The 26,635-nt window shown below is 35.7% G+C and overlaps 1 protein-coding gene across 1 annotated transcript in view; it reads right to left on the bottom strand.

The window, feature by feature from the left end:
* ZNRF2 (zinc and ring finger 2) overlaps positions 1-26,635 on the bottom strand; it is a gene marked incomplete at both ends in the record, with an annotated part of 77,493 nt that overhangs the window by 30,590 nt on the left and 20,268 nt on the right. The window contains one exon of the mRNA XM_084229803.1: positions 1,139-1,234. Coding sequence (XP_084085929.1) covers positions 1,139-1,234 — 96 coding nt within the window. The remainder of the gene's footprint in view (positions 1-1,138; positions 1,235-26,635) is intronic.

Genomic DNA, 26,635 nt, shown 5'->3' with positions numbered 1-26,635 from the left:
ATAAATTTTTTTTTAAAAAAATGAGTGAAGCAATAAGGACGTCCGTTTTTCGAAGAACTGAAAATGAGAAAAGAATATTCACTCAAACAGGCAATAAGGACAGTTTCAGTGGGCAATGATAGCAGTTGGTTGGCCCCAGGAAGAACTGTCCTTTCTTTAGTACTGGCATCCCATACCAAGTATGAAAATATACATAGTATAAGGCAGTCCCTGAGCTTGGTCTCTTGTTGCAGGTGGGAACATACATTCTTTTGACCGAGCTTTCCTTATGTTCCACCATTTTATATTGATTTCATGGAACTGAAATCTCAGCCTCTTTTATCTTCGCTATATCTTCATTCTCAAAAGTGACAAAGCCAAACCCTCTGTACCTGTCTTTCATCATATCAAACATCAGCACTGTATTCTCCACCTTGCCAAACTGTTCAAAATATTGCTTCACAACTTTCACTACTGTTTGACAGATCATCTGCCTACCAAAAATTTCTTTGTTCTTGTGGCCAAACTGAGTTGTGTTTTGACAAGGACATGCTATCTGGGGGGCAAACATCTTGAAATCTAACATGGTGGAGCTGACCCCTAATACTTAATCTATACTTTTGGGTCTTCAGAAGTTTAGAAACCAAGGCCCCTGAAAAATTTTTTAGCAGGATCTCTCATGGCCATACGTTCTCTAAATTCTCCAAATTTATTATAATAGTCTCTAAGGCAATCTGGAGAAGTCTGTCGACTCAGTCAACCAAAAAACATTTTACTCGTCAGCACTGGCTGAGCTGCCTTTACTCCCGTTTGCCTCTGTATCTGAGCATGAACAGCCAAAAAACCTGAGTCCCACAGCAATGGGAGCAGAGCAGCAGCCAGCTCTGATTCTTGAGATCTCTAGCTCCTTCCTAACACTCCTCTCCTTCCTCTTCTGAATCACTCTGCAAGCTGCTGAGCTAGGGCAGTGGCTTCTCAAAGGGTTCTGAATATCTGGAAATTTGGGTCACAAAAGAATGGCACAGCCAAAATAACAGACCAAACAACCTGTTAGTTTAGGGCATGCAGGCCATTTCTCACCCTTTAAATTTTATTTAAAATATGAAATTCATAAAATCTAAGGTAAATATAATATATTATTGTTAAACACTGCACTTACCATTATAGGTTATTCTTGGCTTTGTTAAACACATCACAAGATGCAAGTCCATTTCATCCGAGGGTACAAATTTTGAGCACACAGGGCACTTAAAACCTAGAAAGTAAAAGAGACTCAAGTTACTTAATTATTCTGAATATCCAACTATTTTTCTTTAAAAAGTATGGAAGACCCAGAGCATTCAAATTTCAGTATTACACTTACAGTAATATACTACTTATGTTGAAACTCAAGTTCAAAAAGAATTTGTGACTATATGTGACTTAAATTATTTTATGAAACCATCCTGTCTTCAAATAAACAAGTTCAAATGAGGGGAGTTTGGTTCAATACAAAATCCCCATATCTTTTCCTAATATATGGGTCCAATCATTCTCTCCCTTCTGTCTGGTTTCTTATATTAACCTGACTCATGATTTTGTTATAATATCTTTCTATGTTTCCTAACTTTCCCAACTTGGTACGGTACAATTTGAGTCACAGAGTTATTTTACAGCTAAATAGTACCTTAGAAAACATCACACCATTTATAAATTTATCTGATGACAAAAGTAAAGTCCTTCAAAATAGCAAAATCAGATCTAGAATTTAATTCTTGACATCTACTACAGTGATTTTTCTGCCACACCATGCTACTAAACCCACAATACAAATAGAAAATTGCGTCAAACAAACATGGCAGATTTCTCAGTCAACTATGACATGTTAATATTAGCTAGTTTCCTACAATATTCAATTTGTATTTAGCATTAGCCAAAGTCCTCTATTAAAAATACACTGATGTACTGAAGGATAGAATGTTATGTATTTAGCACCATCCTGCCTCTCACTTAGGAAGGGGAACTGTCCCATTGGGGGCTCTTTGTTCCTTGCTATTTCTCTAATGCCCCAATGCTCCCTCCCCAACATTCAAAAGCTGCTTGAGCAGAGATGAAAACCTGATCCAAGAGAGTAATTTGTATTTTGGATAGGGACAATGAACCAAAAGAACTTTGAAGAAGACAGTAGCAGATGAGAGACAAGAAAATGGAAGAATAACAGAACTGAGGAAACAGTCATCCCAAGAGTCTGTAAACAAGTTTGTACTATGTAATTTTCAAATAACTCTGCAATCTATAGCTCCACTGACTTTCCAAGACTTTTCACAATGGTGAAACATAAGTTTAAAATCTAGGACTGAAAAACAGATTCCAAGGCCACCAACCCATGACACACAGTTAAATAACTACTACACCAGGAGAATGGTGCTTACTCTGGAGAAAAGAACCAGAACAGATTCAGACTTAACGGTATCAGACACAGTAATGTAAAGGCAAGAAAACAGGAAACAAATAAAGATCTACATATTTAAATAGATCCTTCCCTCAACCTTCTTTTCTTCTGTCAACACCCATATATTTGTAGTCTTCTCTCAAACCAAAAGTTCTCACAGAAAGCTATAGTCTTACACATATAGCTTCCAGACAACCTTTCAGGGCCTCTTTGATGAACAAGATGCAGTAAAAGAATTCTGCATGGTTAAAATACACTAGAAATAAATTCAGAAGAATGAACTTATTTACAACAAACAAAAGGCCAATATTGTTAATAAAGAATTCTTAGCAGAGGAAAACCAAATACTTGTTAGAAAAAAGGTCAGAAGTTTTAAACAGTTCACCAAAAGGAAAAAAAAAAAGGTAATGTAAATAACTCTTACACAAATGAAAAATGCTATGTCAGAAGAACTTTTCTTGCAAATTCTGTATATATCTTTACAATAATTTTAATGGGTTTTAGGAGGGAGGAGAAAAACATTTTACTAGAGGTCCACATTGTTCTTTGTGTGCAGTGTTTTTTCTCCTTAGGCTCTACATTATCTCTATATTAGGACATTACTCAGGGTCTCCCTGGTGGCATAGGGGTTAAGTCTCAGCGCTATTACAGCTGCAGCCCAAGTTCGATGCCCAACCAGGTCCCCAGTGAAACAAAAATCACATACACAAATAGAGGACTCCTGGAGGATGACAGAGTAGGAAGCTTTAGGAATCTGTCTCACTTAAACAATAACTGCAATGGAGGAATCTATCTGATGCAACTGTTTTAGAACCCTGGAGTCTATTAAAGGCTGTCAACTTCCAAGGGAAAAGCTGGATGGTATACTGCATTAGTTTCACACAATTTCAGCTCTTAGTGCAGGTGCAACTACCCTTCCCTTAACTCCAGTCATAGAGGAGGTGGTTTGTGTATGAGTTCTTAGAGTAGCCTGCAGGACCCAGGGTAGACACAAAGGACTCACTCCTGGAAGGATCCATACTCTGATTGCCACTTCTGACAAAGGAGATTCAAAGACAAGGGTAGTCATTGTTTGTACCTCACCCCATTGTGGTAAGCCCTTCCCAGTAAGGTTGAAGTGACTTCTAGGGGACTTAACAGGTCTGCACTCTTCATCCATTTCATTTTTCTCTTTTTCCCCTTCTGGGAGTCAGACACCAAAGACCAGAACATTAAAAACCAACTACACATGTAGGGAAAATTAGAAAGTGACTATGCATGCCCAGAGAAAAACTCAGGAAACATCTGAGAAGAACTTAAGTTTATATTTTAAGCTGATAGAAGATGAGTGCAACTTACCAAAAAAAAAAAAAAAAAAAGAAAGAAAGAAAGAAAGATATCCCAGCAAATCCCCTGGGGGAAAGAGAATTTGATCTCCAGAGTTACCACATTATTAGATTCAAAAGACAGGCTTTTAAGGCTTTGTTTAGTACATCTTCCATCAGGGTCTTTTTCTTAAGGATAGTTTCTGTTGATTACTTTTTATCTTTAGTGACGTTAAAGACAGGCCAATGGAAATAATCTAAGAAATAGAAAGAAATATACATAATCCCTAAGTATATTTCTGCCAAAGATTGAAGAAACGTGAAAAGCACCTAAATGACATGTGACACCAACAAATAAGTCACAATACACATTGTGGAGGCAGAGAGAGAATGGGCAGAGAGATCACTTGAAGAAATAATGACTTAATGAGAATGGCACATATCAAAAAAACAAGCAACAACAAATGCTGGTGAGGCTGTAGTGAAAAAGGAATTCTCCTATACTGCTGGTGGGAGTGCAAATTGGTCCAACCACTATGGAAAGCTGTCTGGAGGTTCCTCAGTCTACTAAAAATGGAGCTACCATATGACCTGGCAATTCCACTCCTAGGGATCTACCCAAAGGACACAAAAACAGTGATTCAAAAGAACAATCTGTACCCATATGTTTACTGCAGCACTATTTACAATAGGTAAAACCTGGAAACCACCCAAATGTCCAAAAATAGATGACTGGATCAAGAAGATGTGGCATATATACACAATGGAATATTATTCCGCAATCAATAAACATGCCATTCGCAGCAATATGGATGGAGCTAGAAGGAATTATATTCAGTGAAATAAGCCAGAAGGAAAAAGAAAAATATCAGATGGTTTCACTTATAGCAGGAATACAGGAGAACCCAATAAGGTATCAGTGTAAAAAAATAGTAACAGTACAAAACAAAACAAAGCAAAAACAGGTAATTATAAATCAGAGACATATGCAGGGGAGGAGGAGGGAGAGGTACCAGAGGGAGGGAGGGAGGGAGGGAGGGAGGGAGGGAGGAGCTCAAGGGACTGAGGTGATGGTGCACGGGTGCATTGGTGAAAGAAACTCTATGGGGACTACACATGAGGGGGTGGGGGGTAAGCAAATATTGTTTAAAAATGAACAATGATGTAAAAAATTTAAAAAATTAATATAAAAAATAATGTCTTAAAATTTCTCAAATTTGATAAAGACTAGAATATAAACATCAAAAAAACTAATTCCACGAAAGATAAACTCAAAGAGATCCACATCAATACACATTATAATCAAACTTTCAGAAGACAAAGACAATCTTGAAAGAATCAAGAGTGAAGCAAATCATCACATATAAGGCATCCTCAATAAGGATAAAAGCAGATTTCTCATGAGGCACTATCCTTATACACACAAGTGCTTAACAGAAAAAACTCAACTGAGAGTCCCATATCTACCAATAATTCTGTCAAAAATGAAGGCGAAATCAGGAAACTTCCAGGCAAACAAATACAGAGTGAGTTTGTACCACTAAGTCTGAAAAATAATGCATACGTTATACTAACTGTGGTGCAAGAAATTTACATCTTCAAATATGCAGACTTAAGATCCAACCAAGAGATGAATCAAAATAGAGAAGTCAGGAATAGAGGTATGGTTTAAAATACACATATATACACACATATAAAATAAGTATATACTTATATATTACACATATATCTATTAGCCACACCTTGTCTATTATTTTGATTCACCTCTGAAAATATATACAGACATTGGTAATATTAATGGAATAAATAAGAATAAATAAGAGTAAACAGCTGTAGAAATTATCACAATAATATATATTATATATAATTATATATATAATTCAAATATCAACAATGTGAAAATGATACAACTAACAAAAATTGAGGTGGGAATGACATGATCCTGTTAATAAATGAAAAGGACAAGGAAACTGATGGGAGAGAAAGAACAACAGAGACAAGCTAGATCACCGTTCCTTAAAAAGCAAAGAACATGTAGAGAGATACCGAAACATTCCCTCTTTTCTATCTTAAGACCCTTAGATTTGTCACCCCTTTTCCAGGAACCCTTCTCTAAATACTCCATCTCAAAGCAGATTTAACTATTTACTCCGTTAATATTTTTGCTGTACTTTGATGATACTTCCAGTATTTCACTGTAGCACATGACACATGTGTCTACTTATTTATGTCTATCATTCTTACAAGCTTTAGTGGTCGAAAACATAGACTTTGAAGTAAAAAAGATCTGGATACAAACCCCCAGTTCTACTACATACAAACTATGTGACCCTATGGAAGACATTTAAGACCTCCAGGAGTGATTTCTTTCCTATAAAACATTGATAACATCATTTACATACTGGCAATCTGGGAGGATGAAAGATTGTAATAAGGTAGCAACAGTGCCTGACACATAGTAGGTAGTTAGTAAATAGTGCCTGTTACTTACTTCATTGTTCCTTTTTCAACTTGCAGACAATTCACTTGTTTAAGTTCTTAAATTAGTACAGTTCTAAAATGACATTCCTTTAATGATAAGGTCCTGAATCCTATGACCAAAGGTAATGGTCATGTAATAAATGACCATTTATTTCAAGTTACTTTAGATAGTAAATACCATAAGCACCAGTAAATGTGAATACCTTATACTCTTTCACTGCTAATGACTAAACAAAGATTCTTCTTTCTATTTCCTAATCCTATTTAGTCAATAATTTGTGTACTTGTTTCACTGATCACACACAAAAAGAGACTGATCCTAATAACACCGATCAGCAGGAAAAATAAAGGTGAGTTTTTTACTTTGTTTTTTTTTTTTTTTGAATGATGAAAAATTGGTCCCACAATCAGTCAGAATCTGTTCAGCAAGCCAGAAGATGAAAGTTAACAGGCCCTATTATATGATTTACATATCCAAACTGTCATTTTGCAACTGCAAATAAGTCATCTGAATGCACTTGTCTAGCTATGAGCTTCTGATTGCTATAAACAAAAGAAGGATCACACTGGTTAAACTATCCTCTCAACCACTACCAGAGTCAAAACAGAAAGAACAGAAAGATAACCTGTGCTGGCTTCTGCTGAGATACAACAGGACTCTTCCATTCAACCAAATATGCTCCCCAGATGTTGTCAACCTCTATTACACACGCTGATTATCAATATTTTCTACCCAAAGCTAGCACACAAAGTTTCCCCAAAATCCAAACTATTCCTCTACACTTTCCGTTAAAGCTCTATTCCTTTAGCTCTCATGAGGTTGATTAAGCAACCTACAAGAAAATGGCCAATAAGCCTAAATCTCGAAGTGTATGATATGAAAATATGACCAACAATATGATAAATTAATGATAGTGTAAGGTGTTCAGGATATTTTTACAGCAGATGAATTCCATACCCTATGCCAGACTCCTCAGGTAATACAAAACAGTAGCTGCCGTCTCCTATCTTCAATCGTGGAACTGAGGCCCCAGACTCTTGGTTTAAACTGCTCACTTAAAGAGAATAGTAGTCTAAGCGCAAAGAAAGCAAAGTGAGACAACTCAGCTCTTTGATTGCTAAACTATCAAGCTTTCCACCATAACAACACAATTCTTGATTATCTTTAACATTAACGTCCTCTACACACTCAATGTTCCCCTATATTAGGCTTTTCATGTCATGTCTATTTTCCTAATACAAATTTGGTGTAGCCAACTTAACCTTTTCCTCCAATAGAATATACCCACTCATACTTCTATACCTTTGCTTTTAAGCCAATATGCCTTACTTTTGTCTTATTAAAAGTCTATTTCCAGTCCATTAAACATAAATCAATCCTAACTATCTCAATGAAATCTTTCAAAAGAAATTAAAACCATTAAGTTCCTTCTCTGTCCTTCCAATTCATTTTATTGATAATACTATTTTGGTATATATCATCATGTACAACATTCTTTGTGTAGATTTTATCTCCCAAGTTGGTTATCTGTGGTGCAGGAATTTACATTTTCTGTGTAGTCTATTCAACCACCCTGTGCCAACATCTAAAGTAAGACTCAAGACCCCATAAATATCTAAATGCATGCAAGAATGAATTGTAGAGTTGGCTTGAGTTTTATAGGGGCAGAGTCACAATTAAAGGCAACTTAGGTAATTCTAATTACTGGTAACTCTAACTGCAGTTACTAAGGTTCTAAGTAGGCATTACTGCAGGAATGAACTTTTTTTCCCCCAAACTAAGTCTCAAAGGTAAAAGTAATAAAAAAAATAAAGAGGTAAAACATATCAATAAAAAAATTAATAAATCAATTTCCATAGCAAAATTTTATGGAATATGTTCACCAAAAGGTCTGCAGTCTAAAATGAGGAGAAAGACATGTTATTTGCCTGCAGGTTTGACAAATGTAATATCATCTGTTATGAAAAATTCCCTAGAAAATATAAGTTAACTTACCTATATAACCACAGGCAGGATCAGCTGTGGACTACCTATCCTCTAAACCTCATGGTGTTCTAATAGGGAAGTCATCTCCTTTAAGAGAAAAGACTCAAGAAGCCAAAGGTAAACACCTTTATCAACTACTTAATAAGGGACAAGCAATCAACAAAACTAAAATGTCAGGATAGTAAACACTCTAACAATACAATATAGCAGAATACATTTTAACTGTGCTCAAAAACCATACTGCACTGCAGTAAATATCTAAACATCATCAAAAGCTATCCTTGACGAACCTGCAAAACTAACACCAGTGTAAACAGGTCCTCAAATAATGTCATTTTGTTCAACATTTCATTAAAACACAGCTAAAGGGGTAAATATCAATTGCTGGCCAGGGTCACAATCTGAATAATTCTTTAGTATGATTAAGAGGCTTGTGTCTTATTTAGAAGTTTGGCGATGTTTTGTGACTATAAATATGCTGAAGGAACATAACTCACTTATATCAATTGGCCTCTGATAAAATTGGTTTTACAAGTTGTTTCAACTAAGAGCTCAGATTCCTAGAACCTATGATTAAGTGAGGACTTACTATACATTAACTTGCATAACAGACATTTTGAAAAGCCACAGTATACGTCAGGATCATATTTTAAGTCCACTAGGGAAAGTCATTTTCTACCAATTTGTGACAAATCTCACTTTACTCATTTTTTATATATGAACTTTGTAAAACAACTCTCTTGAATGTGAATGGAGAAAGTAAATGAATGAATCAATTTTAAGAGAAAATTATGATCTATTTTTTTGAGGTACCAAAGTCATTTGTATGCCTATTATGACAGTATACACTGAAATACTGGAATGAATGGAAGGCTATTCAAAAAAGTGTTATTTTTTTCATGTCAGATCATGAGCACACTGAAATGGTTCATAAAATGTTTTACAAAGGTTCTTTAAATTATGCTCTGAAAGTTTCTTTTCCCTCTTTTGGTTCCCGATTTAAAAAAAATATAAAATTTAATGGATCAGAGATTTTTAAATGCTTTACAATAGGTATACCTAACAATGTCCTCAATGTTCCTTAAATAGTACTTCTTCATGTTCATTATATTTCTACACAATTTAGGGACAACTTTATCAGAATGTCAATGAGTCCTCAGGGAACATCTACTCTGATCTCTTTTCACAAATAAGAAAACCAAGAAAAGTAAAAATTTTGCCACATCATAAAACAAGTCAGCAATGAAATAGGGCTTTCTTCATCACACTCTACAGACCACTCATCTACCAGATTTCCTTCATACCATTTACAACCAATTCCTTCATACCATTTACAACCAATTACGACCATTTGCAACCAAACAAAAAATTCGTCGCATCTTATACATAAAAATAGTCTAACTATCCAACCATTATAGTGTTTCTCAATAATGCTCTGGTTAGAATGTGTGTCTTTCCTTCCCTCTCACCTCCTACCCCCAGACTGCACATTGAAAACCTAATGTCCAAGGTGATGGTATTATGAGATGGGGCCTGTGGGAGGTCATAAGGTTATGAGCTTGGATGGGATAAGTGTCCATCTAAGAGACTCCAGACAGTTCCCTAACATGCTTCTGCCATGTCAGGAGACAGAGAAGTCTGCAACCAGAAAGAGGGCTCTCACCTGACCATGCTGGCACCCTGATCTCCAGAATTTCTGTTGTTTATCATCTACCTTCTCTCTGGTACTTGGTTTTGGACGCCTGAAGGGGCTAAGGAACTAGTCAAATTTCTAAAATTACCTCCAGGAATGCAGAGGCTACATTACTCTTGACACTTAGGGATCGTTCACTTATTTTAGTAATGAACTTGTTTCCATTAGTGAAGGATAAAAACTACTTACATCCTTTTATCTATATTCTGGTCATTCTGTAGCCTGCTTTACTATTCTGCTCCTCCAATGGAGGTAGGGTGCCATTTTGAGGTTCACTGATAACAGATATTCAACATATTGGATTTTACAAGACTAATTAGTTGTACTTAAGCCAGTGATCCTCTAGTTCTTGTTCTATTATTGGCATACTGTCTGATATTTTAAATTAAGGATACCTTGTTTATATTACTTCAGGGATCTTATTGCCCCCCCCCCCCGCCCTTATGACCTCCCAAAAGCCCCATCTCATAATACCATCACCTTGGACATTAGGTTTTCAATGTACGGACTGGGGGTAGGAGGTGAGAGGAAAGGAAAGACACACATTCTAACCAGAGCAGTATTGAGAAACATTTTTGGAACAGAGTTTCAATAGTAGTCAGAGTCTCTTTGTTTATTTTCATAAATAGGACAATAGGCTCTGCTCTGTAATTTTTTCTCAGTTGGGGGTTGAGAGTGTGGGCAGAAGACAGAAAAATGGCATTTGCTATGAGAATTCATACCTTATATAGAGAAATGTACCTCTGATTCACAGCTTCTCATTCAAGACAGTTTAGCTATGCAATGGCTATTGGCCTATGGGTCATATGTAGTACCACAATAAATGTTATCTTTGTCATAGCCCTAGATTAATACAGAAGACAAAAAAAGAGGAAAAGACATTTAAGCTTCTACAGATTTCATAATTATTACACTGAACTGTAACTGCTCGATAACTGTTTGTTGTTTACCTTAAAGCAAAACACGAAAAATTTGCCCTGCCCATAGCTAAAATTCTCAACAAGTTCAATGTCCAAAATCGAAACATCTAAATACACACTTTTCTAATTCTCTTGAATTGCAGAAAAAAATAGCACCAAACCCTGATAATAAGTTCCAGAAACTGAGCACCAACTTGGGTAGAGTCCTCATGGTTTATAATTGGTTTATAATTATCATGGTTTACAATTATCACAGGTCTCAGTTCAGGTTCTACCTGTAAGATATATAGATATATAGATATTGGATTACTATATATAGAGAGAGAGAGAAAAAGAAAGAGATCCTACCTTATATGTATTTGTTGTCTTACTATGTTTTGAGTTATTAAAGACTATTTACTAAAGGTTTAGCTGAATTTCACTGAATATCTTAAGTCTCTTTAAAATGTAAATAAGGGCCTCCCCTTTGGCGCAGTGGTTGAGTGCTGGGTTGTAAAGCTGCCCGCGGCCTCTGCAGCGCCGGTTCAATCCCTGGTTCGATCCCCAGCAGCTACCCGGCCACTGGAGGAGGGTCCCACATAGCGCGCAGACCTCTCCTGCCGCCTGCTGCTCCCCTCAGCAGTGTACTTCGGTCCTTCTGCCTGTTCTGCTCCCTGCTCTGGCTCTGGTGAGTTCTCTCACCCTCCCGGGCTTCTGACTGTACCCAGTGCTTGTATAAATAAATAAATAAATAATCTTAAAAAAAATTTAAAAAGTAAAAAAAAAAGAGAATTTCACTTTAAAAAAATAAAAAAAATAAAATGTAAATAAAACAAAATTACTGCTTTTAATATTAGTAACCAAATTTCATCACTTAAATTTTATTCAAGAACTACAGTTATCCTTTTTAAAAAATTGTTTGTTGAGATGATGCTGCTGTAGATGTTTTAGAGGTAGACGTTCAAATCTGTGCAAATTCATGTTCTCACACAGTGCCCACCACAAAAGCACCTGAAATCTTCCATCATAGTCCATTTAGCCCATACTCACTTTATTCTGACCCTTCCACCTTCCTCTCCTGGTAGCCTCATTTCTACTATCAGATTCTAAGAGTTTGCTTTGGTTTGTTTTTATCAGTTCCTTTGCTTTGTTTTTTACATTCCGCATGAGTTAAATCATTTGATGATTTTTCTATCTCCTTCTGACTTACTGTAATTAACATATACCCTTCATTTTCATCCATGCAGTTGCATGTGTTTCATCCTTTTTATAGCTGAGTAATATTCCATTCTGTATGTACACGTACACACACACACACACACACACACATCACATCTACTTAATCTACTTGTGTATCCTTGGGCATTTAGACTGTTTCCATACCTTGGCTACCGTAAATAATTGCACTTAACACAAGAGTGCAAATGTTTTTCCGTCCTTCAGGTAGAGTCTAAGGATTGAACTGCTGGATCATTAGTACATCTGTTTTTAAAATTTTCAGAAATGTCCATGTTTTCCATAGGAGCCAGACCAGCCTACATTCCACCAACAGCGAAGGAGGGGTTACTTTTTCTTCACACACTTCCCAACACTTGTCGTTCCTATTCTTGATACAGTCTCACAGGTGCAAGGTAGTATCTCATTTTGGTTTTGATTTGCCTTTCTCTGACACTAGCTGATGATAGAGCTACTGTTTATGTGCCAGTCGGCCATTTGTATGTATTCTTTGGAGAAATGTCTATTTAACTCTTTCTGCCCATTTTTTTGATTGGGCTGTATTCTTTTTGTTGAGTTCTATGAGTTCTCTGTAGACCTTGGGTATGAACCCTTTGTTGGATATGTGATGTGTAAATATTTTTTCCCATTTGGGTGTCTTTTTGCTTAAATGATAATTTTGTTCATTGTGCAGATGTAGCCCTATATGTTTATTTCCCTTGCCACTGCACAGTCAAGTCTCCAAAGACATCCATCACTGAAGCAAATGTCACGGTGATATTTGCCTATGTTTTTTCTATGTATTTTATGGCTTCTTATATCACATCCAAGTCTTCAATCCACTTTGAATGTATTTGTGTATGGTGTGATACAGTGGTCTAGTTTCAACTTGTTGCATGTAGGCTGTCCAATTTTTCGAACACAATTTGTTGAACAGACTTTCCTCTCTCCATTGTATGTTCTTAGCTTCACTGTAATAAATTAACTGTCCAAATAAACATGGCCTATTTGTGGGCTCTCAATTCTATTTCACTGACCTGTTTATTTTTATTCCAGTACCAAGCTTTTTTGATTACTGTTGCTTTCTAATATAATTTCAAATCTGGGCACATAACACCTCCATTCTTTTCTTGTCTCAGACTTACTTTGCTTATTCACGGTGCATTATGGAGTCATACAAATTTCAGCCATGTTCTACTTCCTTAAAGAAAGCCATTGGAATTTTGACAGGAACTGAATTAAATCTGTATATTGCTTTGGGTAAGATGGTCATTCTTATAATCCAAGAACAAACAATATCTTTCATTGTTTTGTATCTTATTTCTTTTAACTATGTCTTAAGGTTTTCATTGCACAGGTCATTCATATCCATTGTTTATTCCTCCTAGGTATTTAGTTCTTTTTGATGTGATTATAAATGAGATTGTTTTGTTTCCCTTGTTTGCAATAAGGAATGAAGCCAACTTTTGTAATTTTGTAACCTTTCACTTTACTGATTTATTGTTTCTAAAAAGTTCTTTAGAGTTTTCTATGTATATTGTCAAAAATATATTGGTAAAAAGTGATAGTTCTACTCTTTCCTAACTTGTTTTCCTTTTATATCTTTCTCTTGCCTAACTGCTCTAGTTAGAGCTTCCAATACTACATTGAAAAGCAGTGGTGAAATTGGACATCCCTGTCTTTTACCTGATCATAGAGGAAAATCTCAGTTTCTCACCATAAAGTATGACTAACTGTGGGTTTGTCATATCTGGCCTTTACTATATTGAATTATTTCCCTTCTATCACTATTTTCCTGAGTTTTCATGATAAATGGATGTTGAATGTTACCAAATGCTTTGTCTGCAGCTACTGATGTGATCATAGGGTTTTATTGTTCTTTTTACTGATGCAGAGATTGACATTAGTTGATTTGCATATGTTGAACCATACTCGAATCCCTAAAATGAATACTACTTGGTCTTGATATATGATCATTTTAATGTATTGTTGAATTCAGTTTGCTAGGATTTTCTTAATCTAAATTCATCACAGATATTTTACTATAGGGTTTTTTTTTTTGTGACATCCTTGTCTGCTTTTGGTAATCAATTTTGATAATCAGGTTAATTTAACCTGGTAAAATGTATTTGGAAAGCTTCTTTCTTCAGTTATTTGCAAGAACCAAGCTACAATGTGTACAATGGGTAAGATGGGGATAAAAAAAGGTTGTAGCAGTGGTTTGTCAAGGGCAAAAGCCTCTCCTAGTGCTTCAGCTACTTCAGCCAAAAGCTGCATCTGTAATCAAGAGTGATCAAGGCAGACCACCAGTGGTTTTCTCCCAGGAGCCCTAAATTTCAATTGACCCTTCAACTGCAACTCAATTCTGATCTTAGCAGGTTTTAGTGGCAGTCTTTTCTAAGAGCCTCTGACTCAGAGTGGCCAGGAGGTTGTAGGGTTGGGCCCCAGGCAGGTATTATGAGTAGTTGCATCTTATGTCCAAACATCTGCCAAACCAGCTGGGGAGGGGCTGGTGTTTTGAAGGATAACCAAGTTAGCCACCAGCAACACAAGATGTGTTGCACAACACCTTACTCCAAACCATGTTTTATGAACATGCTCTGCAGTTATAGTCTTAATGAAACTTTAAATCAAAACTTATTAGGATTTTCAAAGTTAAAAAAATCACAACATTTTAATGAGCTCAAAAACATAAGGAACGATTTTTAAAACACATCTTAATCATGTTTTACATCAAGCTATTGATTTACTATTTTATAGCACCATACCAATGTGGTTACTCAATAAACATTTAATGAGTAAGTTAATAATAATCCATTACTATGAATTATGTCCTCCCCTCGAATATACCCTTCCTTTTGTTCAAGTTTGAAGATAACGTGTGATGTTTTTTCTTTCTACACAATTCTTAACTTAGAGCTCAAATTAACACTAGTAGCTCTGAGCAGTTAAATAACATTTTTTAAAGCATCACTTACTATGTTTCTTTTCTCCTTTTCCCTCTCATCCCCCTCTGCACATGGCACATGTGTGCGCGCGTACACACACAAACAAAACATGGAGTTTTACAATGATGGCAAGTATCAGAATGAAAACTAAATCAAAGACAACAAGTAAAAATGTTCTAGCAAGTAGAAGACAGAGTGAAAACCACAGGTTAAAAGAGACAGAATTCCAAGACTTGTTAATTTCTTAAAAGTCAGTCCATACTAGTTTTTGGTGGACAAGATGTAGTTCATGTCTTTGTGTTGCTATTTCTGTCTGTGAAACACACATTTAAATAGCTAACGCTCAACCTAGTCACAGAAACATGAGGGAGAAAGTAAAGTGGAGGCATATATTCTTCTAAAATAGAGCAAAATTCTTTATCACCATTTCTTATCAATTAAACTTAATATCTTTAGTAACCCTAATTCACTCACATAAAGTAAGTGACTTAAAAAAAGGACACCCCAAGAATAGCTATTTAGAACAAAGAAGTTAAGACTCAACTGGGAAGGTGAACAGAAGGCAAGAGAGGATGTACTGGCTGCAGCAGAGTTGTTAGAACATAAACACAAAAGTAGGAAAATAAGCAAAGAATAAAAATAATACATGTCCTCTTCTGAAGCTTCATTCCCTTTCCACTGTACTACACTGTCCAAAACAGGAAAAGAACAAAATTTTAACTGGAAAACATATAAAAAGATTGAAAGAAAAAACAATGGACCACAGATAATATAAAAAGACACAGAATGCAAAACATTTACATTTTGTAAGCTTTTAGAAATATAAGATGGCACATATATTTGTGCCATCTTAGTTTACACTTACTGTACACTTAAACTTATGCTTTAGACTTAAATTTTCCCCATGTTATTAATGTACTGATTCAAAATGTGCAAAGTGAGGGCAGAAATAACTAATAATTAAACAAAACATTATAATTTAAGTATCAATCATTTTAAAAATATTGTTTTCTCTTGTTTTCCATTAAAAGTAATATGGGTTTTGATGTCATAGAGATTTCTTATCAACAATAAATGTTGGGCCTCCCCGGTGGTGCAGCGGTTGAGCGCTTGTTTGCGAAGCTGCCCGCGCCAGGTTAGATCCCCAGCTGCTCCCTGGCCAACGGAGGAGGATCCCACATGGTGCAAGGTGCGCAGACCTCTCCTGCCACCCACTGCTCCCCTCAGCGGTGTACTTCAGTCCTTCTGCCTGCTCTGCTCCCTCCCCACTCTGGCTCTGGTGAATTCTCTCACCCTCCCGTGCTTCTGACTGTACCCAGTGCATGTATAAACAAAACAAACAAACAAATAAAATAAATAAATAAATGTTAATATGGCAATTCACAACTGTGTGTATTTAGTATAAGTTTATCACAAATACTAATATTCTTTACCAAACAACCATGTTTAGATATCTAATTGCAAAACTACCTAACAAAAATTGACTAGACTTCTTTAAATGTCCTTTTAGCAACTGTAATTTTAAAATCTTACACATTTGGTTAACACTATTTTCTGTTATTGTCAATTTTTTATTGCCACATGAGGAAGTAACTACAAAGGCTATTCATATATAGAAACCCTATTTAAATGAAAATCAATAGAGACCCTATTTAAAATGAGACTGGGAGGCTAAAATAGAGTTCCCAGGAAAGTTCAATCAGAACTTGCATCGCCTTAAATCTCCAAGGGGAAGAAATGTTGCTTTCCAAACCTCAGCAGAATAAAGTCCTTACCCAGCAGGTGCCCCTCCAAAACCTATATAAGGGAATACTAGCTTTGGTTCTAGGGAAGTGTGTCTGTCATGAGACTGTTCTTTCCAAATTTCCTTTTGTTGTTGTTTCTGAATAAACTCCTTGTTGGTGAAATAATGATTTCTTTTATTAGAGAGCAACATACATTAACAAATTAGTATGACAATTAGCAGTTGGGAACCTGACAATAATCATTAGTGTTTTTGTTTAGGTAAAACTTGGCCCTATGCTTAAATAAAAAGCTCAAAATTGCCAGCATTTCCTAATACTATCCTTATTATTTATGCAAATCTGATTTAGAATTAAATGGCTGCTTCTACAAGGGCTTTTAAGTTTAGCAGATGTGAAATCACTATTATATGATATTCTGAGAAGAGTAACTGCTAAAAGAAATGCCAATTGGCAAGAACAAGCCAAGTTCCCAACTCCACTTAAAAAAAAACACATTTGTATTTAGCCTGACAAAAGTTATTGACTTTCTTTCCCATAAGGGTTGACCTCTGGAAACTACTACTCACTGCTATGCTGTTAATTACCTTTTTAAATATACAGTGTTTTAGGGAATTCACTCTGCATTAAATATTTCCCTCGCTATACTAAATTTGCAGATAAGTTCCCAGTTGCTATGTGTATTCCCGTGTCCTGGTCTCCACCCAAACTCAAAAATGAAAGGATCAAGTAACAGCATTACACTTTATGATTTATGATGCCTTAGGAATAAAAAGAATTAACATCTTACAGCCTACTTGTTATTTAAGCTTCTTATAAAGAAACTGTTGGGAAATGATGGGCCCATGGCTAAAATGCATCTGCTTCTCTACAGCAGAATGGTTGCATTTTTGAGTCAAGAATGGTTGCATTTTTTAAATAGTCAGGGGTTGGGGGGAGAAATTAGACTAATAATGTTTTGTGACACATGAAAATTACATGAAATTCAGGCCTCAGTGTGCCCTAATAAGTTTCACTCAAACACAGCCATGAGCATGCATTTATGGCTTCACATTATAAAAGCAACAGCCTGCAAAGCATAAATTATTTTCTATCGAGTCCTTTACTAAAAGTTTGTTGATTTCTAAAGGAAGTCATTAAAAATTGTTCTAACAGTATCTGTTTCAAATGGGAGGAGTAAGAAAACTCCTTGAAAATTGTTATAACAAAAAATCTACAAGCTGCAAGTAAACCATTTAAGTTTAGCCTACTATAAGAGTCAAGGAGTATGTTCCAGTCAGGTCAGTATTACCACTGCTTACCTGAAGTCACATCTGTTTATTCTCAAATCCATCACCAACCTGGCAAATATTACCTCCCAAGTATCTGTCTCATTCAACTACTTCTCTAAACCACCATCTTAAATCTACCTACTATAGTTTTTCTTGGATTACCATAGTAACCTCTGCACACCTCTTGCTCTATCCCTCCCGCTACTCAAATTGCTTTTATAGACTATTCTCAAAACACAAATTTGATGTTGTCACTCTCCTATTTCAAATACACACACACACACACACACACACACACACACACACACTTTTTATTCCTTATACAGCCCTGTTGCATTGTGTCTGGTCTCTCCCAATTCAGGCCTCATTGTTCTTCCAACCAGTAATCGATTTTTAATGTTGGTATATTACATACTATAGATCTACTGATAATTCACGGATCAGGATGATTTAGTATCGAATTGAATCTATAATGCAAAAATTATCCAAAAATTACCGATCACTCTCTGTACTGAAAAACATACAATGTTAGACTATTTAACTTCTGCCTTCCCATCTCCCCTGAATTTCCTATACAGGTATACTTGCATTTTTATCCAAGAATGACTAACATAGTACACCCACTCAAGAAATACACTATGCATGATTTATTACAAAACCTCAAAGTGTTCTTAATTCTGCTGGAAGTTTACAGAAAGGAAATGTTGATTCAGGTTACTGAATCCTTAAAAGTAAAATCTAGGATAATCATTACAGGAACCTAAATTTCTGACTTTAATGATGAAACAGAAAATATCCAATATGATTACCTAGTTGAATACATTAGAATAGTGCCAAAAATGTTGAAGGCTATAATTTCATTCAAAATCTCTCACAATATCCCAATGATAAATTTACAGAATTTTTGTGTGTTTAATGTTTTGGTTATTTTTTAAAATGAAAAAGGCTCTCCGGCAACAAAGACATTATCATTATGTAAAGAAAGTGTGCACATCTATATACATGGATGTGCACATTATATACATGGGGTGAAATGGCATGGTATCTAGGACCTGAGTTAAAATATTTCAGAGAAAACAGATGGGGCAAATGTGGCAAAATATAGTTAACTGGTAAGTGTGAATGCTGGGTATGTGAAGGTTACTAGTTGACTGTAAAATTTCTATTACAGAGTATGTTTGAAAACTTTTATATTATTTTTAGAAAGTCTTCAGTATATTTAAACAAGTTTTTCAGTAGATCTTAAAAAAGAGCAAACTTCAGCTGCAGTTATAAACTCACTTGAAATTATAATTTAAAGAAAATTAAAACTTTGACAATACTAATAATTGTGTACAGAAGATATATACAGACAGAAGACTCCCAAATACCATCAGCCTAAGTAAAAATCAATATTGCTACAATGGAAAAAGACTTAAATTAAGCGGAAGATATATATAACCTATGGTTAAGCTAGAATTCTACTTTTAGGTATATCTATCCCAGATCACGGATTCTCAAATTTTAAATGCTTAAGATGCACTGGGATAATCTGTTTCAGTTTCTTGATCCCATGAATCTGTATTTCTAATAAGCTGACAAGTGACACCACCTATGTTGCTGGCTGAAGATCACATCTTAAGTTAATATTGCTAGAAAGAAATCTGTATATATGTGTGCCAGAATACAAGTTAACAAAATATTCACAGGAGAAGTGCTTATAATCACAAAATAGAAACACATGTCCAACAATGTACTGGATAAATAAGTTGTAGTATATTCACAGAATGAAATAGACTATTATAGAGTAATTAAAAACTAAAAACAGCTACTGAAAGAGAGCAGAATTTGCCTCCTCAGAATAATCTGCTTTGGTACATTGTTTTGACAGGAACTTGAAAAACAATAAATGCAAGGTTGGAGACACTTTTTCTCAACTCCCCTTATCTTCCTAAAGACCAGGCGTCCAAGTGGAACTCAATTATCACAAAACTTTATCTTCCTTAAATGCCTTCCCCAGGAGGCATAGCTCTAACAAGCAATAAAGATCTACTCCCAGGACAGACCACATGTGGAAATCTTTGTTTCAAGCTACCAAAACTCCAATGTATTCTTCCAAGGGCCCATTCATCTTTCATAAAAATCATTTGCTCTCCTGAGAGTTCTAAGTCCCCTCTCCCATTTTCCCCCTATTAAGATGGTTTTCTCTTGTTAATCCATCTTATTACAAGAATCTCATCTTAGAACTCAGAAGAAAAAAGGGAAGATTATTTTTCCTTCCCTACAATACAAACAATATAAATGAATCTTCCAACCTACTGAAGGAAAAGAAGATTGCAACTAAGAGTACGATTCCACTTACATCAAGCTGATATTAAAGATATTCTTTTGAACTATAATAAAAATCAAACAAAGAGCAAAGAAATAATTTCATAAAAGAGTATCATTATCTTGAGAGAAAGAAAAAGTTTCATATCCAGAAGACCTGGGAGAGTGTTTCTAGGGTTTGATAATTTTCCACTTCTGGACATACATGATAGTTTGCATTGTAGTCATTTTATAAAATGGAATTCTTCTGTTTCATACATTTTTCTTATGTCTATCTTTGCTTCCAATTTTTTAATACATCTTTGATGACAGAATTTTTTGAAAATGACTTTCAAAAGTTTTCTATTAGAAACTTAGTACTCTAACCTCATCCTTTCAATCAGTTAAATATTTCATAATCTAAGTTTAAAAAATTAAATATTAGGTTTGGTGGTAAATTCATATTTTATTAAATTATTAAGTTTTGAGGCATCAGTAAGCTATTGCTAACATAACCACTAAAAAATACATTTCCACCTTTTAAAAATACTTCAAAGGCTCAAATATCTTGAATTCTAAATGAGAAGTGCAGCAACACAGAATGTGTTGAGAGTCAATGGATGAAAACAGTATCATTTAAAGAACTTGGATTCTATATACAGTTGTGCCCAAAGATAATAGTAATGCTTTTAATGTATACAGAACAAACATCCTGCAGATATCTACCTGGGAAAATTTGGAAAGATATCAAATACTATAGGAAAAAGCAAAGTGCAGGTGTGAGACTTTTTCTCCTTCCCATTCCAACCACCCCTCTACAAAAAATGGCAGAAAGAAGGGGAAAAAGGAGAGTGCAAGCTCCAAGAAAAACATCACTATGAAATACACAAACAATGGATGCCATTTAACACAGCATGCAAGGACAGGAATACCTCAAATTAAGCTTTATCCATCTACACACAAACAAGGCAACAATGAAAACCTGGGAAACCACAGAGACCATCTGGAGTCTACAAAGTTTTCACCAATACAGGTGAGGGTGAAAATTCCTCACTAGGCCAAAAACTTTGTAAATCTTATTTAACTACTTACCATTAAACTACTGGTTCCGGAAGGAATAGAGGTAGCAGAGTAGAAAAAAAGAGGGAAAACCCAATCAATACTAAGAACAAAAAGTGGCAACACAACATCAACTCTAGTCACCTAGAATAAAACAGCAAATAAATACAAAATACAAGGTTAGACAGTCAACTTTACCAACAGTATTGTGAGATGGGTTATCAATGCCCCTTTCTGCCTCTTATTTTCATTTTACTTATTATTTGGAACATGTGATGAGCTATGTAATAGATATTCCAAAAAAGCCATCCTGGGAAAACAAAAAATATAAACTCTGTCATTTTATCATGACTACAAGTCTATCCAAGTTAAATTACACAGAGAACCAAGAAATCTTTCCCTTAAATTCTATTCTCTATCATCTGGACTATCTAGCATTTAAGGAAAATAACCTGTTTATCCAAAATACACCTACAGAACCAAGATACTTATTTATAATTTCAGTGAGTAGGATCAATGGTTTTTATCATTTGCTGGTACAACTGATATCTAACCATTATCCTGAAAAAATGAAAGGTGACAATATTTAATCACCTTACTCATGCATTTAATATCCATAAACAACTGAACTTTTACTCTTCATGATTTTGTTTCAATAGCTTTAATTAAGTATTTCACGTAATTCTTACTACTAGGTCTTGAAGTCCCCATTTATGGCAATTTATAGGATAACTTATTATTCTGATAAGGATGTTAGTTCACATTTGCAGAACATTTTATTGAGTCAAGTACTTTGCTACATTGCCTGATCTAATCTTCATAACCACTACAGGGAATAGGTACTATTATTATCTCCACTCTGACATTGAGGAAGTTGAGGCTTAGAGTTTAAGTGATTTGGCCAAAGTGACAATGATATGTTTAAAAATTTAAGCCACTCTGTTGTACAGATAACAATAAATAAGCATGAGAATATTTTAAGTGTTTCAGTATTACTTTCTTATTCCTGTATGTGCTAAAAATATGTATGACAGATAAATGTACCATAAATCATAAGTATTATTGGAAAGTTTCCCAACTCACCAATTCTCTAAAGTACCAGAACATAAAGACACCAAATATACAACTAGGAAATAACTAAATCAACACTTTCATCTCACACACAAAAAAATGAGGTCTAGCAGAAAACCCTAGCAACGTTTCTTGGTGTTGACTGGTAAACCTAATCTGTAATACTGCTGTAAAAAATAAATCACAAACACACACAAAATGTCCATGAAAAAAGAACAAAGACGCATATTCCTTCTTGCTATAAGGAATTCAAGAAATGAAACTAACAGGCCTAAAAGAAACAAATGGCACATGGTATTTTTAAAAAGATTTTTCAAGGATACCCTTAAACAACAATGACTAGAAGGCTAGAACAAATTTCAAAATGCAGTACATATACAAGTAAAGGCTAAATAAAACAAGGCATATCTCTACCTTTAAGCATGAGATTTTTATAATATTTGAGTAAAACTAAAGAAGTAGCTCCCCATTTTCCTAAGACTACATGAGATTGGAATGGCCAAAACTTCAGAAAGATTTACAGACATGAAAGACAACTGGTATCTCAAATAGCAAAATATTATATCCAGTGGTATTCTGGTAGATGTTTAACAACTGCTTTCCAATAGGGGAAAAAAATTCTCAATATTTTAGTAGTTGCTGACTGAAAGTGACTAAAGTGTCTATAACTAAACACAAAATTAGGAAGAGATGAACAGCACAGCACATGATTACACAGAATTCCCACCATACAACGTAACAGATGTCAATAACCTTAAGAAAACCAATCACAGGGGCCTCCCCGGTGGCGCAGCGGTTGAGCGCTGGGTTGCGAAGCTGCCCGCAGCCTCTGCAGCGCCGGTTCGATCCCCGGCTGCTCCCCAGCCACGGGAGGAGGGTCCCACATGGTGCGCAGACCTCTCCTGCCGCCCGCTGCTCCCCTCAGCAGTGTACTTCGGTCCTTCTGCCTGTTCTGCTCCCCACTCTGGCTCTGGTGAATTCTCTCACCCTCCCGCGCTTCTGACTGTACCCAGTGCATGTATAAACAAAACAAACAAACAAATAAATAAAACATGCCTCTATTAAAAAAAAAATTTAAAAAAAAAAGAAAACCAATCACAGTAAAATACAATAAAATACTAGAAAGTGCTGAGTTTTGAGGGCCTCTCTGGTAGACCAAGGGGTTAAGTCGCAGCACTATGAACTATCAACAGCCACTGCAGCATGAGTCCCATTCCTGGCCAGGGAGCTGACCCACATGGCGCAGCAGACCTCTCCTGTCTCACCCGCTGCTCCCCTCACCAGTGTATTTCAGTAGATCTGCCTGTTCTGCTTCCCACTCTGTCTCTGGTGAATCCTCTCACTTACCCCTCCCCAACCCCACATCTCTGGCCTGTACTCCAGCTCTAGAATGCACAAATAAATATATCTTTAAAACAAAAAAGTGCTGAGTTTTGAATACTTTAGCCTCTGTTTTAAATATAATTTATGGTATGTTTATATAATTTTAATGATGGTTGCCAAAATCCTGAATTCAACAATCAACTCTAGCAAGAGTTGGTTCCAGCACATGCCTGGCACTACAGTTCCCATTTTAATTAACCCCACTCCTTCGTTTATTTCCCTCATCTTCCTGTATACTTTCTGATAGAATATAAGGGGGAAAGTTGTAATATTTTAATAAATTATTTCTTCTCTCTCAATTATTTCTTCTAAGTCTATGCTCATGTTCCCTAAGTTCACCTGTTTTGCTGTTCAGTTAAGCATGCCAGCTCAGCCCTAAACATAAGAGACTGTTAATTTTCATTCACATTTTTCTCCAGGCCTTGCCACTGAAAAATGAAAGAAATAAGCAGTTGCATATGCTATAAACATACTTCCCCCCAACCTATTCCTTCAACCAGATATTGTTTGCCTGTCATAAGCATTGTTTTCAGGTTTCCCAAAAGAACAGAACATGTACATTACACCTGTTCATTTACTACCTGCAATGGTACATTATTACTTTACTTCCTGCCAAACTGATAGGCATAAGAGTACTACTATACTACTACCTTAGTTTATATTTTCCTTCCTAGAAAGCAATCTGACAAAATATATTGAATTAAATAATAGAGAATGCCATTCCAGGAATATGTCCGTATAGATATTTAAGTGAACCCTCCTAATAGAAACAATTCAAATTGCAGTATCCAAAAAAAAATCTGAAAAACATTAGTGAGCTGGTGAAAAACAACAAATTTCTAGGCCAGAAAATGAGATAAGGCTGGAAACCCAAAGAGTAAAGTCAACAACAGCAGTAAGCTTTTGCCTTGAGTTAGGATATCCTCAAAGGGCTAAGACTTTAGCATAAACTAGAAATAACTCTCCTTGCATTACCACTACCACCTCCCATGCAATCTCAAGAAAAATCCAGTGAATCCTGAAGAAAAGTGAGGTGGGTTGGAAAAAATCACCTATGATAATTTAGAACCACAAACAGATCCCAGGCTGCCTTTTGAAGTAAATTTATAATTCTTTCATGGTCAGAAAACCTAAAGTCTAAATTCTCATACTTTAGCACGCATCAAAATTACCTAGAGGACTTAATTACAAAATATTGTCTTCAGCAGGACTTGGGAAGGCGGGGGTTGCCAATAATCTGTATAAAAAGTTTCCAGGGGCTTCCCCAGTGGCGCAGCGGTTGAACGCTGGGTTGCGAAGCTGCCTGCAGCCTCTGCAGCACCATTTCGATTCCCGGCTGCTCCCCGGCCACCAGAGGAGGGTCCCATATGGCGAGCAGACCTCTCCTGCCGCCCGCTGCTCCCCTCAGCAGTGTACTTCAATCCTTCTGCCTGCTCTGTTCCCCGCTCTGGTGAATTCTCTCACCCTCCCGCGCTTCTGACTGTATCCAGTGCTTGTATAAATAAATAAATAAATCTTTAAAAAAATTTTTTTTCAGGAATAAAGAGGGGGTATAGAGATAGATAATACAGGTATAGTAACAATTTAGCTGTTGAATCCAAGTAATAAGGATTATTTTTCTCAACCTTGTGCATATTTTTCTTTAACTGAAATAGAGCATCAGGCTGAAAGAAGAAATATGGTACTTACATTATTGATAAAAAGTAGAATACAAACTATATGAAGTACTCCTCTAAGTACTAAGAAAAATAAGCAAAAGATATAGGCACTTGATTAAAATTAGTATTTATGAACAATAAGTAGGCATCAATAAAATTATAATCAGTGACTTCTTACCAATTCTAAAATATAGGGTATGACAAAAGTAAAAGGTAGTGAGGCTATAGAATAAGTGAATTACTCACTACTAGTGGAAATGTAAATCACTTCATAAACATGATTAATTACCTCATAAAAATAGTTTGGCATTATCAAATAAAGTGAAAATGTGCCTGTTATGCAACCCAGCATTCCTTTTACCTTCCAGTATTGCATCTTACAATTGAGGGCATCCAAATACTTTCCATGGCGTCAATTTTCAGATACGCAATTTCAGAATGTTATAGAGACTGAAAAGTTTAAGTGGTACATATTCTCCTTTTCCATATCCCATTTCATATTTGCCCTTTTCCGACTTAATAGAAGAAATCCATACTGGTCACTTACTTCAAATCCGATAGTGAAGCACTCTACCACGATCTTAAAAAACTGCTGGCATCAAACAAGCATATGAAAAAATGTTCAACATCACTTGTAATGAGGGAAATGCAAATCAAAACTACAATGAAATACCATCTCACACCAGTGAGAATGGCACATATTAAAAAAACTAGCAACAACAAATGTTGGTGAGGTTGTGGAGAAAAAGGAACTCTCCTGCATGCTGGTGGGAGTGCAAACTGGTCCAACCACTATGGAGAGCTGTGTGGAGATTTCTTGACATACTAAACATAGAGCCTCCATATGACCCAGCAATTCCACTCCTAGGTATTTACCCAAAGGACACAGAAACATCAATTCCAAAGAGCACCTGCACCCCTATGTTTATAGCAGCACTGTTTACAATAGCTAAGCTTTGGAAACAACCCAAATGCCCAAAAACAGATGACTGGATCAAGAAGATGTGGAACATATACACCATGGAATATTACTCAGCATTCAAAAAAGATGAACACATGCAATTTGCAGCAACATGGATGGAGCTGGAAGGGATCATGCTCAGCGAAATAAGCCAGAAAGAAAAAGAAAAATACCGGATGGTCTCACTGATAGCAGGAATCTAGAAAACTTAAATAAGGAACCATGAAAAAGAATAACTATAAGAAAGAAAATATCAAAATCAACAAA

Source organism: Talpa europaea (assembly GCF_964194135.1).
Source record: "Talpa europaea genome assembly, chromosome: 3".
Classification (NCBI taxonomy): domain Eukaryota; kingdom Metazoa; phylum Chordata; class Mammalia; order Eulipotyphla; family Talpidae; genus Talpa; species Talpa europaea.
The sequence above is the reverse complement of the archived record's forward strand: the minus strand, read 5'-3'. Positions and strand labels throughout refer to the sequence as shown.